At 43.1% G+C, this 26,202-nt stretch overlaps 2 protein-coding genes across 3 annotated transcripts in view; both read right to left on the bottom strand.

Moving 5' to 3' along the window:
• LOC112225788 (guanine nucleotide-binding protein G(o) subunit alpha-like) overlaps positions 1–18,534 on the bottom strand; it is a 36,802-nt gene extending 18,268 nt beyond the window's left edge. For both annotated transcript variants that reach the window (XM_042315430.1, XM_042315431.1), the window contains exons 1-6: positions 18,446–18,534; positions 18,287–18,355; positions 18,003–18,147; positions 13,839–13,930; positions 12,626–12,718; positions 9,984–10,144 (exon numbers count right to left, since the gene is read on the bottom strand). In XM_042315430.1, coding sequence (XP_042171364.1) covers positions 9,984–10,144; positions 12,626–12,718; positions 13,839–13,930; positions 18,003–18,147; positions 18,287–18,325 — 530 coding nt within the window. In that variant the 5' untranslated portion in view covers positions 18,326–18,355; positions 18,446–18,534. The remainder of the gene's footprint in view (positions 1–9,983; positions 10,145–12,625; positions 12,719–13,838; positions 13,931–18,002; positions 18,148–18,286; positions 18,356–18,445) is intronic.
• A 6,004-nt stretch (positions 18,535–24,538) lies between these two features.
• Positions 24,539–26,202, bottom strand: part of LOC112225789 (ethanolamine-phosphate cytidylyltransferase-like) — a 38,999-nt gene continuing 37,335 nt past the window's right edge. Inside the window, exon 13 of the mRNA XM_042315429.1 lies at positions 24,539–25,152. Within this exon, the coding sequence (XP_042171363.1) occupies positions 25,038–25,152 (115 nt within the window). The 3' untranslated portion in view covers positions 24,539–25,037. The remainder of the gene's footprint in view (positions 25,153–26,202) is intronic.

The raw sequence follows: 26,202 nt of genomic DNA, 5'->3' as shown, positions 1-26,202 counted from the left end.
ACAAACGTCCACACAAAAATAATTCTGTGAGAGATGCTTTGTGTTGAACGTGTTCATGGAAAACTTACTTCATCCGTAGGATCCACAGGGACTTGAGTCAGAAGATGTCCATAGTGATAAGGGATCGTCAAAAACATCCAAAACTGTGATGGTGTTAAAACACACCAAGCCTTAGGGAAATGACCCGTCTTTACAATTATAAAGCATGTTCCGTGTCAACACACCTTCACTCATTGTATGCAAATCAGGTTCATGAGGCATCATATCAACGCAAGCTTTTTACTGGAATACTTTGAAGGTATAACCTCATAGATGTGTTACCATAGTCTGACTGTTTCAGCAGAGCTCTAAAAGCAAAGTTCTTTCCATAAGAGAGAAAACTCATCATTAGAACACGTCAAAACAACAAGTCACTTCTCATGCCACAATAAACAGGTACAGACAACCATTAGAAGAGAAAGGCCAAATGAGTAGTGTTGATCTAAGGGGGAGGAATAACATGACATATTGGAGCTGACCTTTTGATCACACAGCAATTAGCACTTTTCACAAAGCAACACACACAAGCTGGCGCAGTAGAGAATGTCACGAAGCGCTGTAAAGTGATACCTCCAGGGTGAGACGGAGAGGTTCCCGCCAACCACCTTCCTACCCACCCACGCTGCACTACACCGCCACGAGCCAGGCATTCCAGACATTCCGGTCCAGTCTCATTGTATCACCCACCAAGGATGCACACCCACCCCCTCCCTCCATTCCTTCTGCCCTCACACCCTCCCCGAATGCAGCACTCCCCACATGGCACTGGTGATTTTGAGTTGTGGCCAACAGGCCCTAGGTTTAAATAGCATTTGTTTCCATTCAAATACATTGAGTGTTTGATTGAACCTGGCCTTGAGTGTGTCGGATGTGCAGGGGCTATTCCGTTGGTTCTATTGCCAAAGACAAGTTCAATTGAGTGCAGCTAAAGTATTCAAAAGAAAATGAATACCATTTCAACCCAGGTCTGGCGGCCATGAAGCCCATGTCAAACTGTCCGGCAGGCCATAGTGGCATGTCAGTGGGCCAGACTACAGGGGTGGGAGCTCCAGGCAAGCTCAGCTGCAGGGGGGGGTTGATCCAACCTGGCACCCTCAAACAGGACACCAAGCCTGGGTATGGTCATGACACCCACACCCCCCTGCTATCCTCTGCTGGGCTGCTGTCTTGAAGGATCAGGAGTTTGGAAGCAGAGCTTCAAAGTGATGGGGATGGACTGTACAAGCAGAGTCAGCTTGGGTTGGCAGTGTTTACAGAAGCCAACAGTTCCAGTTCCTCAGCCTCCTCTAAAAACCCAGTGGAACAGTAAAGAACTACAGGTCAGGACAGTTGATTCAGACCTGCTCATTTCTGTAACAAAAGAAACAGGTCTGTATGAAAAAAAAACTGTAGTGTCTTCTACATGTAAGCTGTCAGGTATAACCTCTTGGACAGTCTAAATACTTCAAATGGCTTCCTCTCCTCATCACCTTCCCTTCATGACTACCAGTGAGTGAAAGGACAGTTAAGGTTTCCATTATATTGCTTTCACCTGAAATGACCTGTGAGATCAGTGATCGCAGAGGAGAGAAGACCAGAAAAAAAACTTTGAGTCCATCAGTTCAGTCAATCATAATTTCCTCCCTTCACATCCAGAGGAAGTAAAAGTGTGTCATGACCGTCTGATCTGCCAATTCATGTGGAAGAGATCAATTAGAACAGGTGGTCTAACAGAGACAGAGGGAAGACAGGGGAGAGAGCTGGGACAGAGGTAATCCTTAGTCATATCAAGGGTGTCTGAAATGGAACCCTAAACCCTAGTGACTACAGGGTTCTGATCTAAAAGTGGTGCACTCTAAAGGGAATAGGGTACTGTCATGACGTTGGCCTCTTTGGGTATAGCAACTCCATCCCCCTCTCCCTGCCTCCTTCAACTAGGCTGCTGTGGTCAGAGGTCATAAATTCGTAAATAAATCCTTCCATCTCACAGAACTTTGTGGTACGAACAAATTTCATGTCCTGGAGAAAGTATAAAAGATTGGTGAAGAATCCAGCTACGAACTGGTCCGTTTGTCACAACTTGGGAAGCTCATGGGAGACGGTGTGGCCACATTACCGTAACGCTGTTTATATAATAGCCTCAGATATGAGGTTTACATCTAATTGTTGTATAAGATGAATGAGTGAGGATGATACTGTTTGTATAATTGTGTAATATGATTTTGGACTGTTTAATGAAGAAAAATACAATTCCCTTTTGATTTGAACTAAATCAGAGGACCGCCCCTGAGCCCAGTTAGGGTCAGACATCCTGGGACAGCCTTTTTCTGCCATTCCGAATAAAACCCAAATTTGAGAAATTATCAGCAGATCATGTTTCTCTCAATCACGGGAGTACAAAGGTTGTAGACCATTGCTGAATCTTTTAACCATACCACGGTTAAACTCTTAGACTATCGATACCGACAGAATGAGAACAAGTCTTTGATCGTAATTACTAGTCTGCAGCTAGGAATTCAGTATCATTGAATGTGAAGAACGACAACCGCCGAAACATCCACTCTATAACGAATGTCACTTTGAACTATCCCCTCTAAACAAGACAGAGAGAGAGGGAGAGAGACGGACAATTCAACGAAAGACACACTTTTCACCAGCAATCAAGACGACACACTGACCGTAAATATATATATTGATTGCAATTGTTCCCGAATGAGTGAGCGTTGTGTAAAGTGTAAAGGATTAGCATTTCAATTGTTATAGTTATCACTTTGTAGTGGCTTCTTAGTCGACCCTCACTTCCCCCTTTTGTCTAACAAGCCGCCCTGCCGGTTTAGCCCACTAGGGCGCATTTTCCTATCATTACATTTACCTTCTTTGTTTATGCATTTTTGTGAAATACTTAAATTATTTATTTATTACTAAGACAATTGATGTATGGATGATGTAGGTTCATGCAGATAACCAACAATTTACGACGTTTGGAATGAGACTAACGTGAAGTAAAGTAAATCATTAATTAATTTGAAGACTAATTGATCAGATAAAATATCTGAAAAGTTATTTTAGGAAATGATAACTTTGTAATCTGAATATTTTTCCTTGGTGCCCCGACTTCCTAGTTAATTAGTTACAGTGGGGCAAAAAAGTATTTAGTCAGCCACCAATTGTGCAAGTTCTCCCACACTTCAACTATGACAGACAAAATGAGAAAAAAAATCCAGAAAATCACATTGTAGGATTTTTAATGAATTTATTTGCAAATTATGGTGGAAAATAAGTATTAGGTCACCTACAAACAAGCAAGATTTCTGGCTCTCACAGACCTGTATCTTCTTCTTTAAGAGGCTCCTCTGTCCTCCACTCGTTACCTGTATTAATGGCACCTGTTTGAACTTGTTATCAGGATAAAAGACACCTGTCCACAACCTCAAACAGTCACACTCCAAACTCCACTATGGCCAAGACCAAAGAGCTGTCAAAGGACACCAGAAACAAAATTGTAGACCTGCACCAGGCTGGAAGACTGAATCTGCAATAGGTAAGCAGCTTGGTTTGAAGAAATCAACTGTGGGAGCAATTATTAGGAAATGGAAGACATACAAAATCTCACCCCGTGGGGTCAAAATGATCACAAGAACGGTGAGCAAAAATCCCAGAACCACACGGGGGGACCTAGTGAACGACCTGCAGAGAGCTGGGACCAAAGTAACAAAGCCTACCATAAGCAAAGGCATTGAAGATGAAACATGGCTGGGTCTTTCAGCATGACAATGATCCCAAACACACCACCCGAGCAACGAAGGAGTTGCTTCGTAAGGAGCATTTCAAGGTCCTGGAGTGGCCTGGCCAGTCTCCAGATCTCAACCCCATAGAAAATCTTTGGAGGGAGTTGAAAGTCCGTGTTGCCCAGCAACAGCCCCAAAACATCACTGCTCTAGAGGAGATCTGCATGGAGGAATGGGCCAAAATACCAGCAACAGTGTGTGAAAACCTTGTGAAGACTTACAGAAAACATTTGACCTCTGGTCAATAACAAAAGTTTCTCTACTTTGCAATATACCCTTTGTTGGCAATGACAAATACTTATTTTCCACCATAATTTGCAAATAAATTCATTAGAAATCCTACAATGTGATTTTCTGGAATTTTTCTTCTCATTTTGTCTGTCAAAGTTGAAGTGTACCTATGATAAATTACAGGCCTCTCATCTTTTTAAGTGGTAGAACTTGCACAATTGGTGGCTGACTAAATACTTTTTTGCCCCACTGTACATGATTAATCAGTTGATCGCGCAGTAGCTAATTACAGAGACTCTTTGATAAAAACTATCAGTCTTCAGTTAATGATAGTAAAGACACGACATTACCATTTCAGATGCAGACAGACTCTCTATTGACATGTGAGTCCATCAAGAACTGCAACACTACTGGGTTTTTCAAACAATAACAGTTCCCTGTGTTTATCAAGAATGGTCCACCACAGATGGACATCAGCCAACTTGACAACTGTGGGAAACATTGGAGCCAACATGGGCCAGAATTCCTGCAGAACGCTTTTGACACCTTGTAGAGTCCATGCCTTGACAATTTGAGGCTGTTCTGAGGGCAAAAGGGGGTGCAACTCAAAATTAAGGTGTTCCTAATGTTTTGTACACCCTGTGTGTGTCTGGTGTCTCAATTGTATAGTGTGAGGGCAGCGTACCACCCTGCAGTCCTCTGCTGACTTGCCTCTGAAGCTAAGCAGGGTTGGTCCCTGGATGGGAGACCAGTAGCCCTTTATCATGACTCAGTTCTATTACATTACACATAAGTCATTAGATGAAAGCATCTTCTGTAGGGGGGAGTTGTGTTAAGATCTGCGACACTCGGTCTGAACATTAACACGTCGCTTGCAGTAAGGCTTTGGAAGCAAAAGGAACTTCTTTCATGTTCGCAATAAATCATTTTTCCAAAATCAAAAAGGTTCAATTGATACACACCTTTATATGGTTAGTGTTCCCACACGGCCATATTTTCATGTTACAGCGCTTGTTTACAGAAGACCGACAAAAACCAGAGTGGACTAACTGTGCTATTTAGCTATCTGCGTCACCGAACACCTGGCTGTAAACAGAAGACCACAAGGATCCTGGGACCTGCAGTCACTAACGATACCTACATGTACATACTACCTCAATAAGCCTAACAGGTGTCTGTATATAGCCTTGCTACTCTTTTTTCAAATGTATTTTTACTGTTTTATTTCTTTACTTACCTACACACTTTTTTTTCTTTTTGGCACTATTGGTTAGAGCCTGTAAGTAAGCATTTCACTGTAAGGTCTACACCTGTTGTATTCGGCGCACATGACAAATAAACTTTGATTTGATTAACATGTCATGAAAAAAAATATATATTTTTAAAAAGTCCCCTGCAACTGTTCCCCCTACAGTAAGTGTTATTATTGTGATGTGAAAGTGTAAGCATTTATGTTTCTAGAACTGTGCCGCAACTGAGAATCAATTCACGTTTAGATGGAATATTTGTCTGTTTTGGCTTCTAGAGCAAATTCTCCCTTTAAAAAAGAACATGTAAGGTCCTTGGACTGAGGAGTAATGTTAGGCTCCTTTAATCCATTATTGGGCTAGGAGAACAGATGTAAGAGTGCTTCCTACTGACCCTCCAACATCTGGTCTAAAAAAGATCAATGCCCCAAGGCAGTGACCGAGACATTGCACTGAGTAGGGATCCGTCTTTTGAATGGAATATTAAACGAGTGTCCTGACCCTGTCTTCACTAAATATTCCCATGGCACTTATTGTTAAGAGTAGGGGGTAAACCCGGTGTCCTGGCTAAATTTACAATCTGGCCCTCATTCTATCATGGCCACCTAATCATCCTAAGCTTCCAATTGGCTCATTCATTTCCCCCCTTCTCTCCCATGTAACTATTCCCCAGATCATTGCTGTAAATGAGAATGTTCAGTCAACTTACCTGGTAAAATAAGGGCACATTATATTAAATAGTTTTTTTATCAAATAAAACTCACGACATCAGTATGAAACATAACTAAAGAGAGCAGAATGCTACTGCCGTTAACCCAAACCCACATCATCATAATCCACACTTCACTTGAACAACACCCCATTCGGCAAAGGTAATGTCCCTGAAAACAAGGCATAAAGAGGCACTAAATTGAGAGTTGATGACACTTGAAACAAAATGTCGTAAAAACCCGCCGTGCTTCACATGAAGTGCCTAATTCCCCAAGGACGTGGTGCTATGTCCCATCATATCACATGCTTAGAAACACCGCTGATCAACCCCCACAAGAGAGGATGTGTGTCTATGACACCAGAACAACAATAAAAAAAACTATTCTGAGCATGACCTCAGTTCAGGGCAGGGGCCTGTTTTAGGAACATGTAAAACACACACATACCTCCAACTACAGAGAATGACGCCATGGTGTTTAAGTAGCCATCTACATAAGCACTCTAATATACAGGAGTATATTCAAAAAGAGGACAAATCGAGAATAAAAAGGTGCAGATTAAATTGGAGCTGGGTAATGCCGCAATACATGTGGATCCACCGCCAACCCCTCTGGCTGGCAAACCCATACATAGCCCTCGAATGCCTCCTAACCCATTCATAGCCCCCCCGATGCCTCCTAACCCATACATAGCCCTCCCCACGCTCCTAACCCATTCATAGCCCCCCGACGCCTAACCCATAACCCATTCATAAAACCCCCCCCCGACGCCTCCCATAACCCATTCATTCATAGCCCCCCCCCTCCTAACGCCTCCTAACCCATACATAGCCCCCCGCCCATACATAGCCCCCCCGCCGCCTCCTAACCCATACATAGCATAGCCCCCCGACGCTCCTAACCCATACATAGCCCCATAGCCCCCCCGACGCCTCCTAACCCATACATAGCCCCCCATACGCCTCCTAACCCATACATAGCCCCCCTCCGCCTCCTAACCCATACATAGCCCCCGACGCCACCTACCCATACATAGCCCCCCGACGCGCCACCTAACCCATACATAGCCCCCCGACGCCACCTAACCCATACATAGCCCCCCGACGCCTAACCCATACATAGCCCCCCCGACGCCTCCTAACCCATACATCCCCCGACGCCCTAACCCATACATAGCCCCCCGACGCCTCCTAACCCATACATAGCCCCCCCACACATGACGCCACCTAACCCATACATAGCCCCCCGACGCTCCTAACCCATACATAGCCCCCGATGCGCCTCCTAACCCATACATAGCCCCCCCCCGACGCCTCCTAACCCATACATAGCCCCCGACGCCATAACTCATACATAGCCCCCCCCATACGCCTCCTACGCCATACATAGCCCCCCCCATACATGCCCCGACGCCACCTACCCATACATAGCCCCCCCCATACATAGCCCCCTGATGCCACCTTACCCATACATAGCCCCCCGACGCCCTAACCCATACATAGCCCCCCCTCCTAACGCCATACATAGCCCCCCGACGCCCCCCGATGCCTAACCCATACATAGCCCCCCGACGCCACCTACCCATACATAGCCCCCTATACATAGCCCCCCGACGCCTCCTAACCCATACATAGCCCCCGACGCCACCCCCATACATAGCCCCCCCACCTAACCCATACATAGCCCCCCGACGCCTCCTAACCCATACATAGCCCCCCGACGCCCCTAACCCATACATAGCCCCCCCCTAATGCCACCTTACCCATACATAGCCCCCGACGCCACCTAACCCATACATAGCCCCCCCGACGCCAACCCATACATAGCCCCCCCTTACCACCTAACCCATAATGCCACCTTACCCACCCCCCGACGCCTCCTAACCCATACATAGCCCCGATGCCATAACCCATAGCCCCCCACCTTACCCATGCCACCTAACCCATACATAGCCCCCCGACGCCTCCTAACCCATACATAGCCCCCCCACGCCATACATAGCCCCCATGCCACCTAACCCATACATAGCCCCCCCGACGCCCCCTCCTAACCCATACATAGCCCCCTGACGCCATTCATAGCCCCCCGATGCCACCTAACCCATACATAGCCCCCCGATGCCACCTACGCCATTCATAGCCCCCCCCTAATGCCACCTTACGCCATACATAGCCTCACCCATACCCATAGCCCCCCCATGATGCCACCTAACCACCTTACCCATACATAGCCCCTAGCCCCCCATACATAGCCCCCTACCCACCTGATGCCCCCTTACTGACCCCCTACCACCCACCCATACATAGCCCCCTAATGCCACCTCACCCATACATAGCCCCCTAATGCCACCCCTCCCTTACACCCCTAATGCCACCTTACTACATAGCCCCGATGCCACATAGCCCCCGATGCCACCTACCCCATACATAGCCCCCGAATGCCACCTAACCCATACATAGCCCCTCACCCATACATAGCCCCCTAATGCCACCTCACCCATACATAGCCCCCTAATAGCCCCTACCCACCTTACCCATACATAGCCCCTCTAATGCCACCTTACCCATACATAGCCCCCTAATGCCACCTAACCCATACATAGCCCCCCTACATAGCCCTCTAATGCCACCTTACCCACATAGCCACCCATACATAGCCCCCTAATGCCACCTCACCCATACATAGCCCCCTAATGCCACCTCACCCATACATAGCCCTCCCATAATGCCACCTCACCCCCTAATGCCATACATAGCCCCTCTAATACCACCTTACCCATACATAGCCCTCTAATACCACCTCACCCATACATAGCCCCTAATACCACCTTACCCATACATAGCCCCTCTAATACCACCTCACCCATACATAGCCCCTAATACCACCTTACCCATACATAGCCCCTCTAATGCCACCTTACCCCCATACATAGCCCCCTAATGCCACCTTACCCATACATAGCCCCTTACTGACACATAGCTAATGCCACCTTACCCATACATAGCCCCCTAATGCCACCTTACCCATACATAGCCCTCTAATGCCACCTTACCCATACATAGCCCCCTAATGCCACCTTACCCATACATAGCCCCCTAATGCCACCTTACCCATACATAGCCCCTCTAATGCCACCTTACCCATACATAGCCCCCTAATGCCACCTTACTGACAACTGCCCCCCAGGTGGTGGGTAAAGTAAAGCTGAATTGCTGTGAAGCAGAACACTTGGCCGCTGCATAGTTCATAACGCAGATAGTCAGGAGTCTTTTAACCAACTATCCCAATCACAACACGCCACTGTAAATAGTAGTATGTACATAATCCCCGGTTATCATCCCCTCACTTGCTCACTAGACACACAAGCATTTCAAACTTAATTCCCATGTCTTTTTTTCCCATGTCCTTTTTTAACCAACCACGTTTACAAAGACATGACAGGCATGACATTATAATGAAGGACCAATTAAAAATGTCAATTCAGCAAAATGTCAGGAGAATCATTTCCTGTGACGGATGTAGTTTTTGCTACAATCCCATTATGTGTATATATCGACGAGGAAGTAAGCAAAGGCTTCCCTTGTAAGACCTGGGAGGATCCACACGGTCCAGTCAGTCTGAATGAGGTGGGACGGCGCAGATAGAACACGCGTCACGACATTTCCATGGCAAAGAAGAAAAGCAGCCACGAGACAGACTATTAAACTCTTTGAGCCTTAAAGAACCTACTTTATGTCATATGCTTTCTGCTATACCTACAATTATAGGATGCGAGTGACGACAGTGAAAAAGACAACACTGCCCCTACCTCGCTCTCCAACAGAGGTTGATTAAAATATAAATTGATACCAAAACGCAGCATTGCTATCAACTTCCACTGTTTCATCATGAAATTCAGTGCGCTCCGTATGTTGTTTCCTTGCCATGATCATACTTCAGAGAACTGTGATACTGAGTACAGTGACAACGCTACATGTAAAGGTACTCACTAGAGCGCTGAGTCGTTGAGTTGGAACTCGTAGCCCCTGGCAGCTGCAGCTCTCACACCCTGGTCGGCCCAGAGAGCACAGAAAGACAGAGCCACAAACGGCAGCAGCTCCCCGTCCTCCCCAAAACACTGGCCACAGGACAGCACAGAGCGGGCATGGGCCTGCATGGGGACAACAGGAAGAGGGCTTCATGATCACCGATACTCCAGGGCAGTGGTTCCCAAACTTTTTATAGTCCCGTACCCCTTCAAACATTCAACCTCCAGCTGCGTACACCCTCTAGCACCAGGGACAGCGCACCCTCAAATGTATTTTTGCCATCATTGTAAGCCTGCCCCCCACACACACACACACACAAAATGATACATTAAAACATAAGAATGAGTGGGAGTTGTCACAACCCGGCTCGTGGGAAGTGACAAACAGCTCTTATAGGACCAGGGCACAAATAATAATCAATAATTTTGCTTTTTATTTGACCATCTTACATATAAAACTTATTTGTTCATCAAAAATGGTGAATAACTCACCACAGGTTAATGAGAAGGGGGTGCTTGAAAGGATGCACATAACTCTGCAATGTTTGGTTGTATTAGAGAGAGTCTCAGTCTTAAATCATTTTCCACACAGTCTGTGCATGTATTTAGGTTTCATATTATTAAGGGCAGAGAAGCCACTCTCACATAGGTACATGGTTGCAAAGGGCATCAGTGTCTTAACAGCGCGATTTGCCAAGGCAGGATACTCTGAGCGCAGCCCAATCCAAAAATCTGGCAGTGGCATATGTTGTCCATCAATTTTCACAGAACTGCTTGTTGTAATTTCAATGAGGCTCTCTTGTTCAGTTTATCAGTAAGTGGACTGGAGGCAGGGCATGAAAGTTGTTTGTATCATCCGTATCGTGAAAGTACCTGCGTAATTATTCACCCAACTCACTCAGGTGCTTCACTATATAACATTTGATAATGTCCGTAAGCTTGAGTTCATTTGCACACAAAAAAAAAAATCATACAATAATGGAAAAGACCTGTATCACACATCACGTCCTTGTTAATGCAGACTGAGAAGAGCTCCAACTTCTTAATCATAGCCTCAATGTTGTCCCGCACCTTGAATATAGTTGCGGAGTGTCCCTTTAATCCTAGATTCAGATCATTCAGGTGAGAAAAGACATCACCCAGATAGGCCAGTCGTATGAGAAACTCTTCATCATGCAAGAGGTCAGACAAGTGAAAATTATGGTCAGTAAAGAAAACTTTAAGCTTGTGTCTCAATTCAAAAACAAGCATGTCAATACTTTGCCTCTTGATAACCAGCGCACTTCTGTATGTTGTAAGAGCGTTACATGGTCGTCGCCCATATCTTTGAATAGTGCAGAAAATACGGGAGTTCAGGGGCCTTGCTTTAACAAAATTAACCATTTTCACTGTAGTGTCCAAAACACCTTTCAAGCTGTCAGCCATTCCCTTGGCAGCAAGAGCCTCTTGGTTGATGCTGCGGTGTACCCAAGTGGCGTCGGGAGCAACTGCTTGCACGAGCGTTACCACTCCACTGTGTCTCCCTGTCATGGCTTTTGCACCATCAGTACAGATGCTAACATGAGCAGCAGCTACGTTTGGCTACATACGACCGTTAATGGAATTCCCGTGAGAGAATAACGGTTAATGTGATTGGATGTTAATTATTTGACTAGGCTACCTGTATTTGACATTGTGTTGTTATTTCGCTGAACACTAGATGGTTTAATTTTATTTTTGGCAGTGAAACGAGGCTAATCAGGCGAGAGAAGAAAAACTCACCCAAATGTATAGACCCCGTTGGAAAATATAAATGGACTGTTTGAAAATGTGAAAAAAAAGTTTTAAATAAAGAAATAAATGTGAATCACATTTTTATTTGGCATACCCCAGACGGCATTGCTCCAGTTTGGGAATATGATGAACATTTGCTGTCTCGGGTCTTGTTCATTAGGGAATGAAAGACATGCTTTTTTTGTGTGTGTTTTGCTATGTAAAATGAGTGTTTCTTATTGGACTAGTCCAGGTAGTCTCTCTCGGTTTCAGTCTTTTCTTCCATTTGGTCCTAATGAACAAGCCAACTAAATCATAATGACAGATGTAGATGATAAATGCCAGTCCCTGTGTCCACTTGTCGTTATTAGTGAGGTCAAGAAAGATGTGTGAGGCAAAGAGGCCTTTAAAATTCAATATATGGCTTGTGATCGTGTTAGGGACGTAGCTAGGAGAATACCAGAGCAAGGCTGACATCTAACGTGACATCTGAGCTCTACAGTTTCAAAAGGAGGAAGCTATGACCATGGGCAGAGATGTAGGTCTAAAACTGGGCTGACTAGTTACACTGTATGATCCTGTTAGGTCAACATGTGTTAAATGGGGGTACAGAATGTGTAGGCTCATTACCAGAGGGTGTGAATAGAGACCATATTTCATCATGTGTGCTGTATCTGTTTGATAGAAGACCACAAATAGTCTTCTGGCTAGTACCCTCTGCTAGTTGTGGTTTATGTATCTGTTGCCTGGAGTAACTACGTATTTTAAATTGTCAAATCAAAAGGTCCTAACAAGGTGGTCAGTCAGTATGACATGATGCTCTAAGACTAGCTACTAGCTCTTCTCACTCACCTTGTTCTTCTTGTTGGCCAGATTAATCCTCAGCAGTCCCATGCCGCGCAGCACAAACTTCATGGAGGTCAGGAGGTTATCCAGCACTGCAGCCTGTGAAGGGAGGGAGTTTGAGTTTTATTTCGGTATACATGGCAACTAAAATATGAAGTGTGAATACATCAAGACAGACAAGAAAATCAATAAATGTTCGCTAATCGAGAAAGTTCAGTAGTCTGATGGAATCACTCATGGAGGACTCAGTTGAAATCCTTTGGATGGTGAGCCAGAGAGAGGGGTGACTATTGAGCACTGGGACTGGGCTATTCTTCACAACACTGCAGATAGAACAGGGAATCATTCTGTTTGTTCTACCAGACAGATATTCATGCCTGTTCTATGTGAATGTAAAATGTTCAATAGCGTAACACCCACCTTTACAGACCCCTAGCCAAGGACTGTACACAGTAAAAAAAACATGGTTTGAACACTATACAGCTACCATTAACCACACCTAAGCTCTTCTACCTCCATGGTCTGATTGGGAGGAGGTAGAATCACCTTCCCCAAACCCCCGCTCCCATACCATACATCCAGACGCAACAACTCCCTCCCTAATCTCCCAAGTGGAGTCACTATCAGCTACATCAGTGCTCTGTCCAGCCAAAACACTATTCGATTAAGCATCAGTAAGAGCATTTTCTTACAGAATGGAAGCACACAGTATTAATGGAGGGCAGTATGCATTGATCATGGTATCGTGACTGTTGAATACAGCCTTTTTAAGCCAACAACATAACAGGCTATGGACCTGTCTGGGTTCTTTAGAATAGTGAGAATGTAGTGTAACAAAGCCAAGAATCCCCTGTGTAATGATACTGTTTAATCAGCTTCTTGATATGCCACATCTGTCAGGTGGATGGATTATCTTGGCAAAGGAGACATGCTCACTAACAGGGATGTACTAAATTCGATAGAAATAAGCTTTTTGTGTATATGGAACATTTCTGGGATCTTTTACGTCAGCTCATGAAACATGGCACCAACACTTAGTTTTTTTTTTGTATTTGTGTAGTTTGCCTAATTTCAGTTTGTAACAAAATAAGCTGCTCTAGTGTAGAGAATCATTCAACCATCTAAAACCTTGTGAAATATATTTTCCATAATCAGAAAGAAAAAAACATGGCAGAGATTCTCAAATGTGTTGTGACAAGGAGGGTAAAGTGTACAGCACCTTGAAGCTAATAAGCTCTGGCTTGGAGAAGCCATGACTGTGGATGATCTTCATCTGCTTGACCATGGTACTCTTACCACTCTCTGTAGCACCTGGAACAAAGTAGTCATCACATCAGTGCAATCTAATGGGAACTTAAATCACAAAACACATTAAATATATTCTGCAGTGACATGGTTGGCCATATTTGTGATTTGCAACCAACCTGGTCTCAGAGCATTTGGTATTTTTCTGTACATACATCCGAGACACCGCATTTAGTATGATATGTTGCGTTTCGTATGGTATGTATTCATTTGTGGATGCCTATCACCCATTTCGTATGATATGTTAAGAATTACCATTTCTATTACATGTTATGAATTCATAAAAAGCATGCAATATGTTAGGAATCTGCAAAACATTTGATATGTTATCAATTCCAGGTAGGTGGCTAAGGTTAGCTAAGCTCGCTAACGTTAGAGTTAAGTTTAGGAATTAGGTTAAAGGGTTAGGGGAAGTGTTAGGGGAATGGTTAGCTAACATGCTAGTAGTTGCAAAGTATCAAGTAGTTCAAAAGTTGACAATTAAATTAAATATTACAGTTAAAGGGTTAAGGTTAGGCAAATGGGTAGCTAAAATGGTTAAGGTCAGGGTCAGTGGTGGAAAAATACCCAACTTTCATACTTGAGTAAAAGTAAAGATACCTTAATAGAAAATGACTCAAGTAAAAGCGAGTCACCCAGTAAAATAGTACTGAGTAAAAAAGTAAAGAGTATTTGGTTTTAAATAGGTTTAATTATCAAAAGAAAATGTAATTGCTGTAACTATGGGTGACCTGGCCAAATTCACACTGTAGAAATAGGAGTTATAGTTATTACTCTACTTGAACGCAAGTCTAAGAAGCGGTAGATCTGTTCTATGTGTGCAATTTCTTTTGCGTCTTCAAACGGCTAAAATAACTTTTTGATTATGGAAAATATATTTCACAAGGGTTTAGATGGTTGAATGATTCTCTACACTAGAGCAGCTTATTTTGTTACAAACTGAAATTAGGCAAACTACACAAATACAAAAAAAACTAAGTGTTGGTGCCATGTTTCATGAGCTGACGTAAAAGATCCCAGAAATGTTCCATATACACAAAAAGCTTATTTCTATCGAATTTAGTACATCCCTGTTAGTGAGCATGTCTCCTTTGCCAAGATAATCCATCCACCTGACAGATGTGGCATATCAAGAAGCTGATTAAACAGCATCATTACACAGGTGCCCCTTGTGCTGGGGACAATACAATGCCACTAAACATTTTTTGCAGTTTTGACACACAACAATGCCACAGATGTCGCAAGTTGAGGGGAAAGGGGGGATATTTAGTCAGTTGTCCAACAATGTATTCAACTGAAATATGTCTTCCACATTTAACCCAACCACTCTGAATCAGAGAGGTGTGGGTGGCTGCCATAATCGTCAACGTCTTTGGCACCCAGGGAACAGTGGGTTAACTGCCTTGCTCAGGGGCAGAATGACAGATTTTTACCTTGACAGCTAGTGGACTCGATCCAGCAACCTTCCGGTTACTGGCCCATCGCTCCAACCACAAGCCATCCAATTGGGAGGGAGCGTGAAATTGGCATGCTGACTGCAGGAATGTCCACCAGAGCTGTTGCCAGAGAATGTAATGGTCATTTCTCTACCATAAGCCACCTCCTACATTGTTTTAGAGAATTTGGCAGTATGTCCACCTGGCCTCAACTGCAAACCACGTGTAACCACGCCAGGCCAGGACTTCCACATCCAGCTTCTTCACCTGCGGGATCGTCTGAGACCAGCCACCTGGACAACTGATTAATTTGTAGGTTTGCACAATCTATGAATTTCTGCACTAACTGCCAGAAACTGTCTCAGGGGAGCTCATCAGCATGCTCATTGTCCTCACCGGGGTCTTGACCTGACTGCAGTTCAGCACCGTAACCTACTTCAGTGGGCAAATGCTCACCTTCGATGGCCACTGGCACGAGAATTGTGTGCTTTTCACTGATGAATCGCAGTTTCAACTGTACTGGGCAGATGGTAGACAGTGTGTATGGCGTTGTGTGGGTGAGCAGTTTGCGGTTGTCAACGTTGGGAACAGTGTGCCCCGGTGGTGGGGTTATGGTATGGGCAGTCATAAGCTATGGACAACAAACACTATTGCAATTTAATCGATGGCAATTTGAATATGAAGAGATTCCGAGGCCCATTGTCATACCATTCGTCCGCTGCCATCACCTCATGTTTCAACATGATAATGCACAGCCCCATGTAGCAAGGATCTTTACACAATTTCTGGAAGCTGAAAATGCTCCAGGTCTTCCATGGCCTGCATACTCACCAGGCTTTACTCACCAGAAATGTCACCCATTGAGCATGTTTGTGATGCTCTGGATCAACAGCATGTTCATGTTCCCACCAATATTCAGCAACTTCGCACAGCCATTGAAGGGGAGTGGGACAACATTCCACAATCAACAGCCTGATCAACTCTAAGCACTACATGATTATGTCTCACCGCACTGTGTCGCACTGCATGAGGCAAATGATGATCACACCAGATACTGACTGGTTCTGATCCACGCCCCTACCTTTTTTTAAGGTATCCGTGACCAATGGCAGCATACCTATATTCCCAGTCATGTGAAATCCATAGATTAGGGCTTAATGAATTTATTTAAATTGACCGATTTCCTTATATGAACTGTAACTCAGTAAAATCTTTGAAATGGTTGCATTTCGCATTCATATTTTTGTTCAGTGTATTAGAGTTTTAGCAACCAATGGCAGGGCGATTTCTGCAGTGTAACTAAGTATCAAAAGTATAAATAATTTTAAATTCCTCATATTAAGCAAACACAGCACCAACACTTATACATTTACAAACAAAGCATTTGTGTTTAGTGAGTCCACCAGATCAGAGGCAGGAGATGACCAGGGATGTTCTCTGTTTAGTGAGTCCACCAGATCAGAGGCAGGAGATGACCAGGGATGTTCTCTGTTTAGTGAGTCCACCAGATCAGAGGCAGGAGATGACCAGGGATGTTCTCTGTTTAGTGAGTCCACCAGATCAGAGGCAGGAGATGACCAGGGATGTTCTCTGTTTAGTGAGTCCACCAGATCAGAGGCAGGAGATGACCAGGGATGTTCTCTGTTTAGTGAGTCCACCAGATCAGAGGCAGGAGATGACCAGGGATGTTCTCTGTTTAGTGAGTCCACCAGATCAGAGGCAGGAGATGACCAGGGATGTTCTCCGTTTAGTGAGTCCACCAGATCAGAGGCAGGAGATGACCAGGGATGTTCTCCGTTTAGTGAGTCCACCAGATCAGAGGCAGGAGATGACCAGGGATGTTCTCCGTTTAGTGAGTCCACCAGATCAGAGGCAGGAGATGACCAGGGATGTTCTCCCACCAGATCAGAGGCAGGAGATGACCAGGGATGTTCTCTGTTTAGTGAGTCCACCAGATCAGAGGCAGGAGATGACCAGGGATGTTCTCCGTTTAGTGAGTCCACCAGATCAGAGGCAGGAGATGACCAGGGATGTTCTCTGTTTAGTGAGTCCACCAGATCAGAGGCAGGAGATGACCAGGGATGTTCTCTGTTTAGTGAGTCCACCAGATCAGAGGCAGGAGATGACCAGGGATGTTCTCTTGATAAGTGTGTGAATTGGACACTTTTCTTGTCCTGCTAAACATTCGAAACGTAACGAGTACTTTTGGGTGTCAGGGAACATGTACGGGGTAAAAAGTACATTATTTCCTTTAGGAATGTAGTGGAGTAAAAGTAGTCAAAAATATAAATAGTGAAGTACAGATACCACAAACTACAGCAGTAGGGCCTACTTTAAAGTATATTTTCTTAAGTACTTTACATAATTGGGAAGGGTTAGCTAACACGCTAAGTAGTTGCAAAGTAGATGAAAGTAGTTCAAAAGTAGACTAAATTATAATTATCCATTGTGTTTCTAGAAATGTGTGTTATACCGACCCAGCCAAACTCCTTTCAATTTGGCATTAAGTAACCATCGGTCTCAAGTAACCATACCAAAGATAACATATCATACTTAGGGGTCTCGGATTTCCATACATAATAATACGAAATTATGAGACACGGTTGTTGCAACACATACACCTCGCACGCACACAAACTTACCAAGTAGCAATATTTTGATCACGTTCACCTCAAGCTTGGCTTGTTCAAACAAATCTCGTTCTATATTAGAGCTTTGAATTTTCGCCCTTTTCTCATCCTCAGTAACGTCGGGTACGGGGTGAATGCAAATTGATCTCACGCACATCTAGGTTTGAAAAGTAAACTTTAGTCGAAGATACAGTATGTTCTATTAGAATGTCGCATAACGACTGTCCGGAGATGTTTGCTTGAAAAACAAATGAGGGGTACACGTTAACACAAACAAAAACAACATTTTGATATACCTGCAGAGGGGCTGGCAGAATATTGAAAAAGCGGAACATCTTTGCGGTAACGTTTGCTTCAAACTGGGGCTGAAAATTCAACACGCGATAAAGATAAATTAGGTAAACCTCAAGAACATTGAATATGTCCAATTAATTTCTATAGATTATACTACTCACTGGTCAAATCTTGCCGCTAACTGACCTAACAGATAACACCTGTGGATTATTAGTGGAGAAGACCCGTGCTCATATCATGAAGATACCAATCACGAGCGCGAGACTGAAGCAGAATTTAATTAAAGCCTACGAATACCTATTACAGTGTTCTATAACTAAGTTGATCGCTTTATTTAAACAAACACATGCATAGTGCTTTATAATACATTACGTGCTCTTGTAAACAAACACTATATAGCCTCAACATGGTTAAAACTAGAATGTTTACATCATAGATGGTCAGTCCTTGCATCCATAGCTGTCTATGAATTTGAGTGGTAACATTTCTCCAGTCCCATTCCTCAGCTTTTTACGAAAACAGGGGCGGGGATGTGTTTTGTTATTGTTTTAACTGCTGATTGCCACTGTAACGCCTCGATCACACGGATATCATTTTTGTGTTTTGGGACACCATAAGTACATTCATTTACAATGGAACTGTGTGTTTACCTTGGAGCATTGCGTTGCAGTGTGTTCTGTGTGGTGCATACATTAGATTTGTCGAACATATGCATCAAATTGTATGCGTAGACGGTTTGAAATGATAGCAGGTGAATATTGAACTTTTGTTGCACACATCCAGATGATGCTGCGTACCATTTTGCGCAATAACGATGTAGGTGTGATCGAGGTGTTTAAAAACGAATTACAGTAGGTGTGATCGAGGCGTAAAGGCACACACTCTACGCATTGTGCCAATAGAAACGGTGTAAATTGTAACCTGACTCATATAGCGAGGATCGCTACTCCAACCCCTCACATGTCCAGGGCCGTGAGCTCCGATGACCTCACAGCCGCCATCCCACTTCTGACACCAGTGTAGCAAACATTGGTCTCAGACTGGCGTGAAACCCTATGCATTGCGTCAATAGGCTTAACTGAATTGGTGGGAATTATAAAGTGCAGGATCGCTACAGTATAACAAGGTCTAATGTGTCTAAAAACTATATTGTCTGTTTCCAAACAAGTATGGCTATAATAATACATTATGCATTATAGCCTTATAACTCATTATAGTTCATTATCAATAAAACATCATACAGAGTTTACCACTTCTGAGTTATTCCCTTTCCCTTCCCCATTATAGATGCTTACACTGAGTGTACAAAACATTAGGAACACCTGCTCTTTCCAAGACACACACTAACCAGGTGAATCCAGGTGAAAGCTATGATCCCTTATTGATGTCACTTGTTAAATCCACTTCAGTAAGTGTAGATGAAGTTGAGGAGACGGGTTAAAGAATGATTTGTACGCCTTGAGACAATGGAGACATGGATGGTGTATATGTGCCATTCAGAGGGTGAATGGGCAAGAAAAAATATTTAAGTGACTTGGAACGGGTATGGTAGTAGGTGCCAGGCACACCGGTTTGAGTGGGTCAAGAACTGCAATGCTGCTGGGTTTTTCACACTCAAGTTTTCCGTGTGCATCAAGAATGGTCCACCACCCAAAGGACATCCAGCCAACTTGACACAACTGTGGGAAGCGTTGGAGTCAACATGGGCCAGCATCCCTGTGGAACGCTTTCAACACCTAGAGTCCATGCCCCAACGAATTGAGGCTGTTCTGAGGGCAAAAGGGGTTGCAACAAGATATTAGGAGGGTAATATTTTGTACACTCAGTGTATAGTCAGTGTCATAACACATTATAAAGGATATTATAATATAAAGCATTGTACAAATGTTGACCTACTTCATAGAAAGTGTTAATTCTCCACTGTATATTCAATATATTACTTATCTGTATGAGGATATACTGCACACTAATTAGGCTCTGGCTAATAAAACATGGTCAAAGTAATGAACTGACATTTCCTGACTTTGTAGTGTGAAGTGATTGATAGATGCAATTTGACCCTAATTTAGGCTGATCAAAGGTTCACTTATCTGTCCAACACATGACCTCATACTCTTTAATGAATGATGATGATTACCTTTATAATGCCTTTGCCTATAAAGAGCTTTACTCAAACTATCTTCAAGTATTTTGCTAATTAGTCCACTGTATATATGGTGCAAGACCCTAAGTTGTCAAGATAGAGCACCTTTAGTAAAATGCTAAAAGTGTGATGATGCAAATCACACCATCATCACACTTTTATTTTGATCTAAAGTTCTCTATCTTGAAAACGTATGGCTCTATTCAATCTGTATTGCAGAAGCATTACAGATTGCCGGATCGAAATTCACAGGTAATTTCCGATTGAGCCAACATATGCAGCTTTTACCGTGAATGTAGTCTCTGCTAACGGGTGAACTTTGCCTTTAAATTGCAACCACGCTGTAACACTGAATTTCAGTGATACTGATTGAATAGAGACCTTAACTGCTGACATGCATGGTCTAATTAACAAAATACAAAATATATATATTTTTTGTGGTAAATTGATCCTTTAAGAACAACTAGGCAGCGAAAATTATTGCCCTAACACACCTTCTATTGGTAAAATCGTTTTTAAAATAAGGAGACAAGGTCAAGATGACCAACACAGTTTTTCAGGTGGAGTTGTTATTATTGACAATGATAATATACTGTACCAAATTCCACAGCGTTTGTCATTTAGAAGATCAGAGTTGTCAATAACATACATAGGAGATCACTGTAGCCTATACAGTACATTGAATACATTCCAACTTTATAGACAGACAATATTTGATATGCTTTTAAAACATATGAAACCAACCAGAGTTTATGTCGAGGTGGTCTGACTGAAAAATATACATTTATGAAAAATATAGTATTTAATCCGATGAACGTTTTGAACTGGTGGTTTCTTCTCCAGAAGTTTAAGACTTTTGATCGTATGACAGTAAAAGGTCATTCGTTTATCTAAGTTAATAACAGCACCGTACATATTTCATCATCTCCTATCGTTTAAAATCATTTGCCATTAAAAGCATCTGGTTAAAACTCCGTTCAGTGCTCTACCAGAATGTATAAGGATAAGTTGTGTCTTTTACAGAGGAAGAGGGACCTGCTGTGGTTAAAACTCAGTTCAGTGCTCTACCAGAATGTACAAGGATATGTCTTGTCTTTTACAGAGGAAGAGGGACCTGCTGTGGTTAAAACTCAGTTCAGTGCTCTACCAGAATGTACAAGGATATGTCTTGTCTTTTACAGAGGAAGAGGGACCTGCTGTGGTTAAAACTCAGTTCAGTGCTCTACCAGAATGTACAAGGATATGTCTTGTCTTTTACAGAGGAAGAGGGACCTGCTGTGGTTAAAACTCAGTTCAGTGCTCTACCAGAATGTACAAGGATATGTCTTGTCTTTTACAGAGGAAGAGGGACCTGCTGTGGTTAAAACTCAGTTCAGTGCTCTAGAATGTACTATGTCTTGTCTTTTACAGAGGAAGAGGGACCTGCTGTGGTTAAAACTCAGAATGTACAAGGATATGTCTGTCTTTTACAGAGGAAGAGGGACCTGCTGTGGTTAAAACTCAGTTCAGTGCTCTACCAGAATGTACAAGGATATGTCTTGTCTTTTACAGAGGAAGAGGGACCTAAAACTCAGTTCAGTGCTCTGTACAAGGATATGTCTTGTCTTTTACAGAGGAAGAGGGACCTGCTGTGGTTAAAACTCAGTTCAGTGCTCTACCAGAATGTACAAGGATATGTCTTGTCTTTTACAGAGGAAGAGGGACCTGCTGTGGTTAAAACTCAGTTCAGTGCTCTACCAGAATGTACAAGGATATGTCTTGTCTTTTACAGAGGAAGAGGGACCTGCTGTGGTTAAAACTTCAGTTCAGTGCTCTACCAGAATGTACAAGGATATGTCTTGTCTTTTACAGAGGAAGAGGGACCTCAGTTCAGTGCTCTACCAAATGTACAAGGATATGTCTTGTTTTTACAGAGGAGTGACCTGCTGTGGTTAAAACTCAGTTCAGTGTACTAGAATGTACAAATGTACAAGGATATGTCTTGTCTTTTACAGAGGAAGAGGGACCTGCTGTGGTTAAAACTCAGTTCAGTGCTCTACCAGAATGTACAAGGATATGTCTTGTCTTTTACAGAGGAAGAGGTTCAGACCAGAATGTACTGTGGTTAAAACCTGCTGTGGTTAAAACTCAGTTCAGTGCTCTACCAGAATGTACAAAACTCCGTATGTCTTGTCTTTTACAGAGGAAGAGGGACCTGCTGTGGTTAAAACTCAGTTCAGTGCTCTACCAGAATGTACAAGGATATGTCTTGTCTTGTACAGAGGAAGAGGGACCTGCTGTGGTTAAAACTCAGTTCAGTGCTCTACCAGAATGTACAAGGATATGTCTTGTCTTTTACAGAGGAAGAGGGACCTGCTGTGGTTAAAACTCAGTTCAGTGCTCTACCAGAATGTACAAGGATATGTCTTGTCTTTTACAGAGGAAGAGGGACCTGCTGTGGTTAAAACAAGAACTGCGCTCAAAGGTTGGACAATGGGTCCTGGAATAATAGTTTGCATTTGTTGTAGTGGAGAACCATTCTATCTATATTATAGATTCATTCTATAACATAGAACAGTTCCAAGGCTTTCCAGTCAGTACGTTCTGGTAATATTATCTACATGAGGTCCCATAGGTTGGCCCATCTACACAAAAGGTGCTATATAGAACCGAAAAAGGTTCTTCAGCTGTCCCCATAGGATAACCCTTTGAAGTACCCTTTTTGGTTCCAGGTAGAAACTTTTTGGGTTGCCAAAACGGTTCTACCTGGATTCAAAATGGAACCAAAAAGGGTTCTACTTGGAACCCAAAAGGGTTCTCCTATGGGCACAGCCAAATAAGCCTTTTGGAACCCTTTTTTCTAAGAGTGTAATATTCAATTCCGTTTCTCTTCTAGAAACTGATTAAAACTGTCTGAAAGTTGAGGGTAGTCTCTGATAGAAAGCTTGAATCATTAATGACCTCAGCTTTTCCCAAGGTAAAATCGACCAATAGGCTCTCACAGAGATGGTACATTTTCAAACCCACCCCTGAACACCTCTAGTGGTTTCAACATCTTCCAGAGAGTTCTCCTGGTTAATATTAATTTATAATACATACATACAGTACATATATACAGAGATAGATAAGATAGGACTGTAAGTTGTGAGGGGATCAGCCTATTGCCACGATGACAGCAGCAACAGTCCCTTGGAGAATGACAACGGCTGCATCTGAAATGAAGCCCTATTCCCTATTTAATGCATTACTGTTGACCGTCAGGTCCGTGTTAAACATAGTGCACTATATAGGAAAAACGGTGCCATTTTGGATGCATCCAATGTGTTGGTTGTTCAACAATCGCTGTGCGAGGAGCAGCAGAGGTGGTTTGATGGGTCTCCAAAGCAACAAGCCCAAGCCTCGCCTGACAGACTTCAACCTAACCACACTATTTCTCCCAGAAATGAATCATTCATAATTCTCCTGTTTAAATAAAGCTCAATCAACCCCAAGAAAAATAACTTGCGTTATGATAATTATTTAGAAAACAAATATTAGTCTGGCGTTAACTTGCACAGCCAGATTTATTTAGACACACCTGTCTGGTTCCACAAGACTAGGATGGGACTTCTGGTTCCCTGTCTGGCTGGCTATAACCCAGTGACTTCTGGTTCCTTTTCTGGTTATAACTCAGTGACTATGTTGGGCCTTCTGGTTCCTTGTCTGGTTATAACTCAGTAACTATGTTGGGCCTTCTGGTTCCCTGTCTGGTTATAACTCAGTGACTATGTTGGGCCTTCTGGTTCCTTGTCTGGTTATAACTCAGTGACTATGTTGGGCCTTGACTATGTTGGGCCTTCTGGTTCTCTGACTATGTCTGGTTATAACTCAGTGACTATGTTGGGCCTTCTGGTTCCTTGTCTGGTTATAACTCAGTGACTATGTTGGGCCTTCTGGTTCCTTGTCTGGTTATAACTCAGTGACTATGTTGGGCCTTCTGGTTCCTCTGGTTATAACTCAGTGACTATGTCTGGTTATAACTCAGTGACTATGTTGGGCCTTCTGGTTCCTTGTCTGGTTATAACTCAGTGACTATGTTGGGCCTTCTGGTTCCTTGTCTGGTTATAACTCAGTGACTATGTTGGGCCTTCTGGTTCCCTGTCTGGTTATAACTCAGTGACTATGTTGGGCCTTCTGGTTCCCTGTCTGGTTATAACTCAGTGACTACGTTGGGCCTTCTGGTTCCCTGTCTGGTTCTAACTCAGTGGGGAAGGGAGACAATAAGAGGTCTATACTGTTAAGGTGGTTTGTCAAACCATAAGAAATAAAGAACATGTAAATGCATACAGCCTGTATTAAGATATTAAGACAAAGAAAACAGCCTCACCTAACATGTTACCATGTCGAACCTACAACAGAACTCCCATTGTAAGAATACTGCATGTTGAAAACAAAGGCTCGCTGTCTGGCTGTCGGTAAGGAGACTGTGTGACCTGGAGGGTGTTGGTTGGGAGTTGGAACCCAGATGAGGTGGATTGACTGCGCTGCATTGGTGGTGGGGGTTAGATGTATTGGGTTTAGTCTGTCTCAGATTGACCCTAAGAGTGGTCAATGGTTCCTCGTGGTGGGAGTGCTCCTTCGGGCCTGTTGTCCTAGAGCACAGCCTGGGCCCTCTCCTTGCCCTTCTCCTCCTCTCTTCTCTTCATGGCCTGGATCACAGCCATCTCTTTGGCCTCTTTCTTCTGGTTCCTGGCCTCGAACAGCAGCCTACATCACAGGGGACACACAGGGGAGGTTTCAATAGTGTGCAGAGGGCTATTGGTTAAAACCATCATGGTAACGCATGGAATATTTACCCTTCTGTGATTTAGAGTATAGTATCATTGGAATGTCTTGGTAGCGCATGATGCTTGCAATGCTAGGATAGTGGGTTCGATTCCCGGGACTACCTGTACGTAAAATGTATGCGTGCATGACTGTAAGTCGCTTTGGATAAAACAATCTGCTAAATGGCAGATAGTGTTATTATATAATTTTATAGTGGGAGCTGAAAACGCATACCCAAAATGCTGTGCAGGTTCAAACAAATGGTTCATACACTTACAAAGTAGAGAAAGGTTACTGGGAGTAATATAGTGTGTGACTTTCTTTACTTTTCCCCAATATTATCATGATGACGTGACCTTAGCATCATTGAAACTACAGAGATATTATCATAATGATGTGACCTTAGCATCATTGAAACTACAGAGATATTATCATAATGATGTGACCTTAGCATCATTGAAACTACAGAGATATTATCATGATGATGTGACCTTAGCATCATTTAAACTACAGAGATATTATCATAATGATGTGACCTTAGCATCATTGAAACTACAGAGATATTATCATAATGACGTGACCTTAGCATCATTGAAATTACAGAGATATTATCATGATGACGTGACCTTACAACTACAGAGATATTATCATAATGACGTGACCTTAAAACTACAGAGATATTATCATAATGATGTGACCTTAGCATCATTGAAACTACAGAGATATTATCATAATGACGTGACCTTAGCATCATTGAAATCACAGAGATATTATCATGATGACGTGACCTTACAACTACAGAGATATTATCATAATGACGTGACCTTAAAACTACAGAGATTATCATAATGACGTGACCTTACAACTACAGAGATATTATCATAATGATGTGACCTTAGCATCATTAAAACTACAGAGATATTATCATAATGACGTGACCTTAGCATCATTGAAATTACAGAGATATTATCATGATGATGTGACCTTACA

The sequence above is a fragment of the Oncorhynchus tshawytscha genome, unplaced genomic scaffold (assembly GCF_018296145.1).
Source record: "Oncorhynchus tshawytscha isolate Ot180627B unplaced genomic scaffold, Otsh_v2.0 Un_contig_14971_pilon_pilon, whole genome shotgun sequence".
Taxonomy (NCBI): domain Eukaryota; kingdom Metazoa; phylum Chordata; class Actinopteri; order Salmoniformes; family Salmonidae; genus Oncorhynchus; species Oncorhynchus tshawytscha.
Note: the sequence above shows the minus strand (reverse complement) of the source record. Positions and strands in the feature narration are given on the sequence as shown.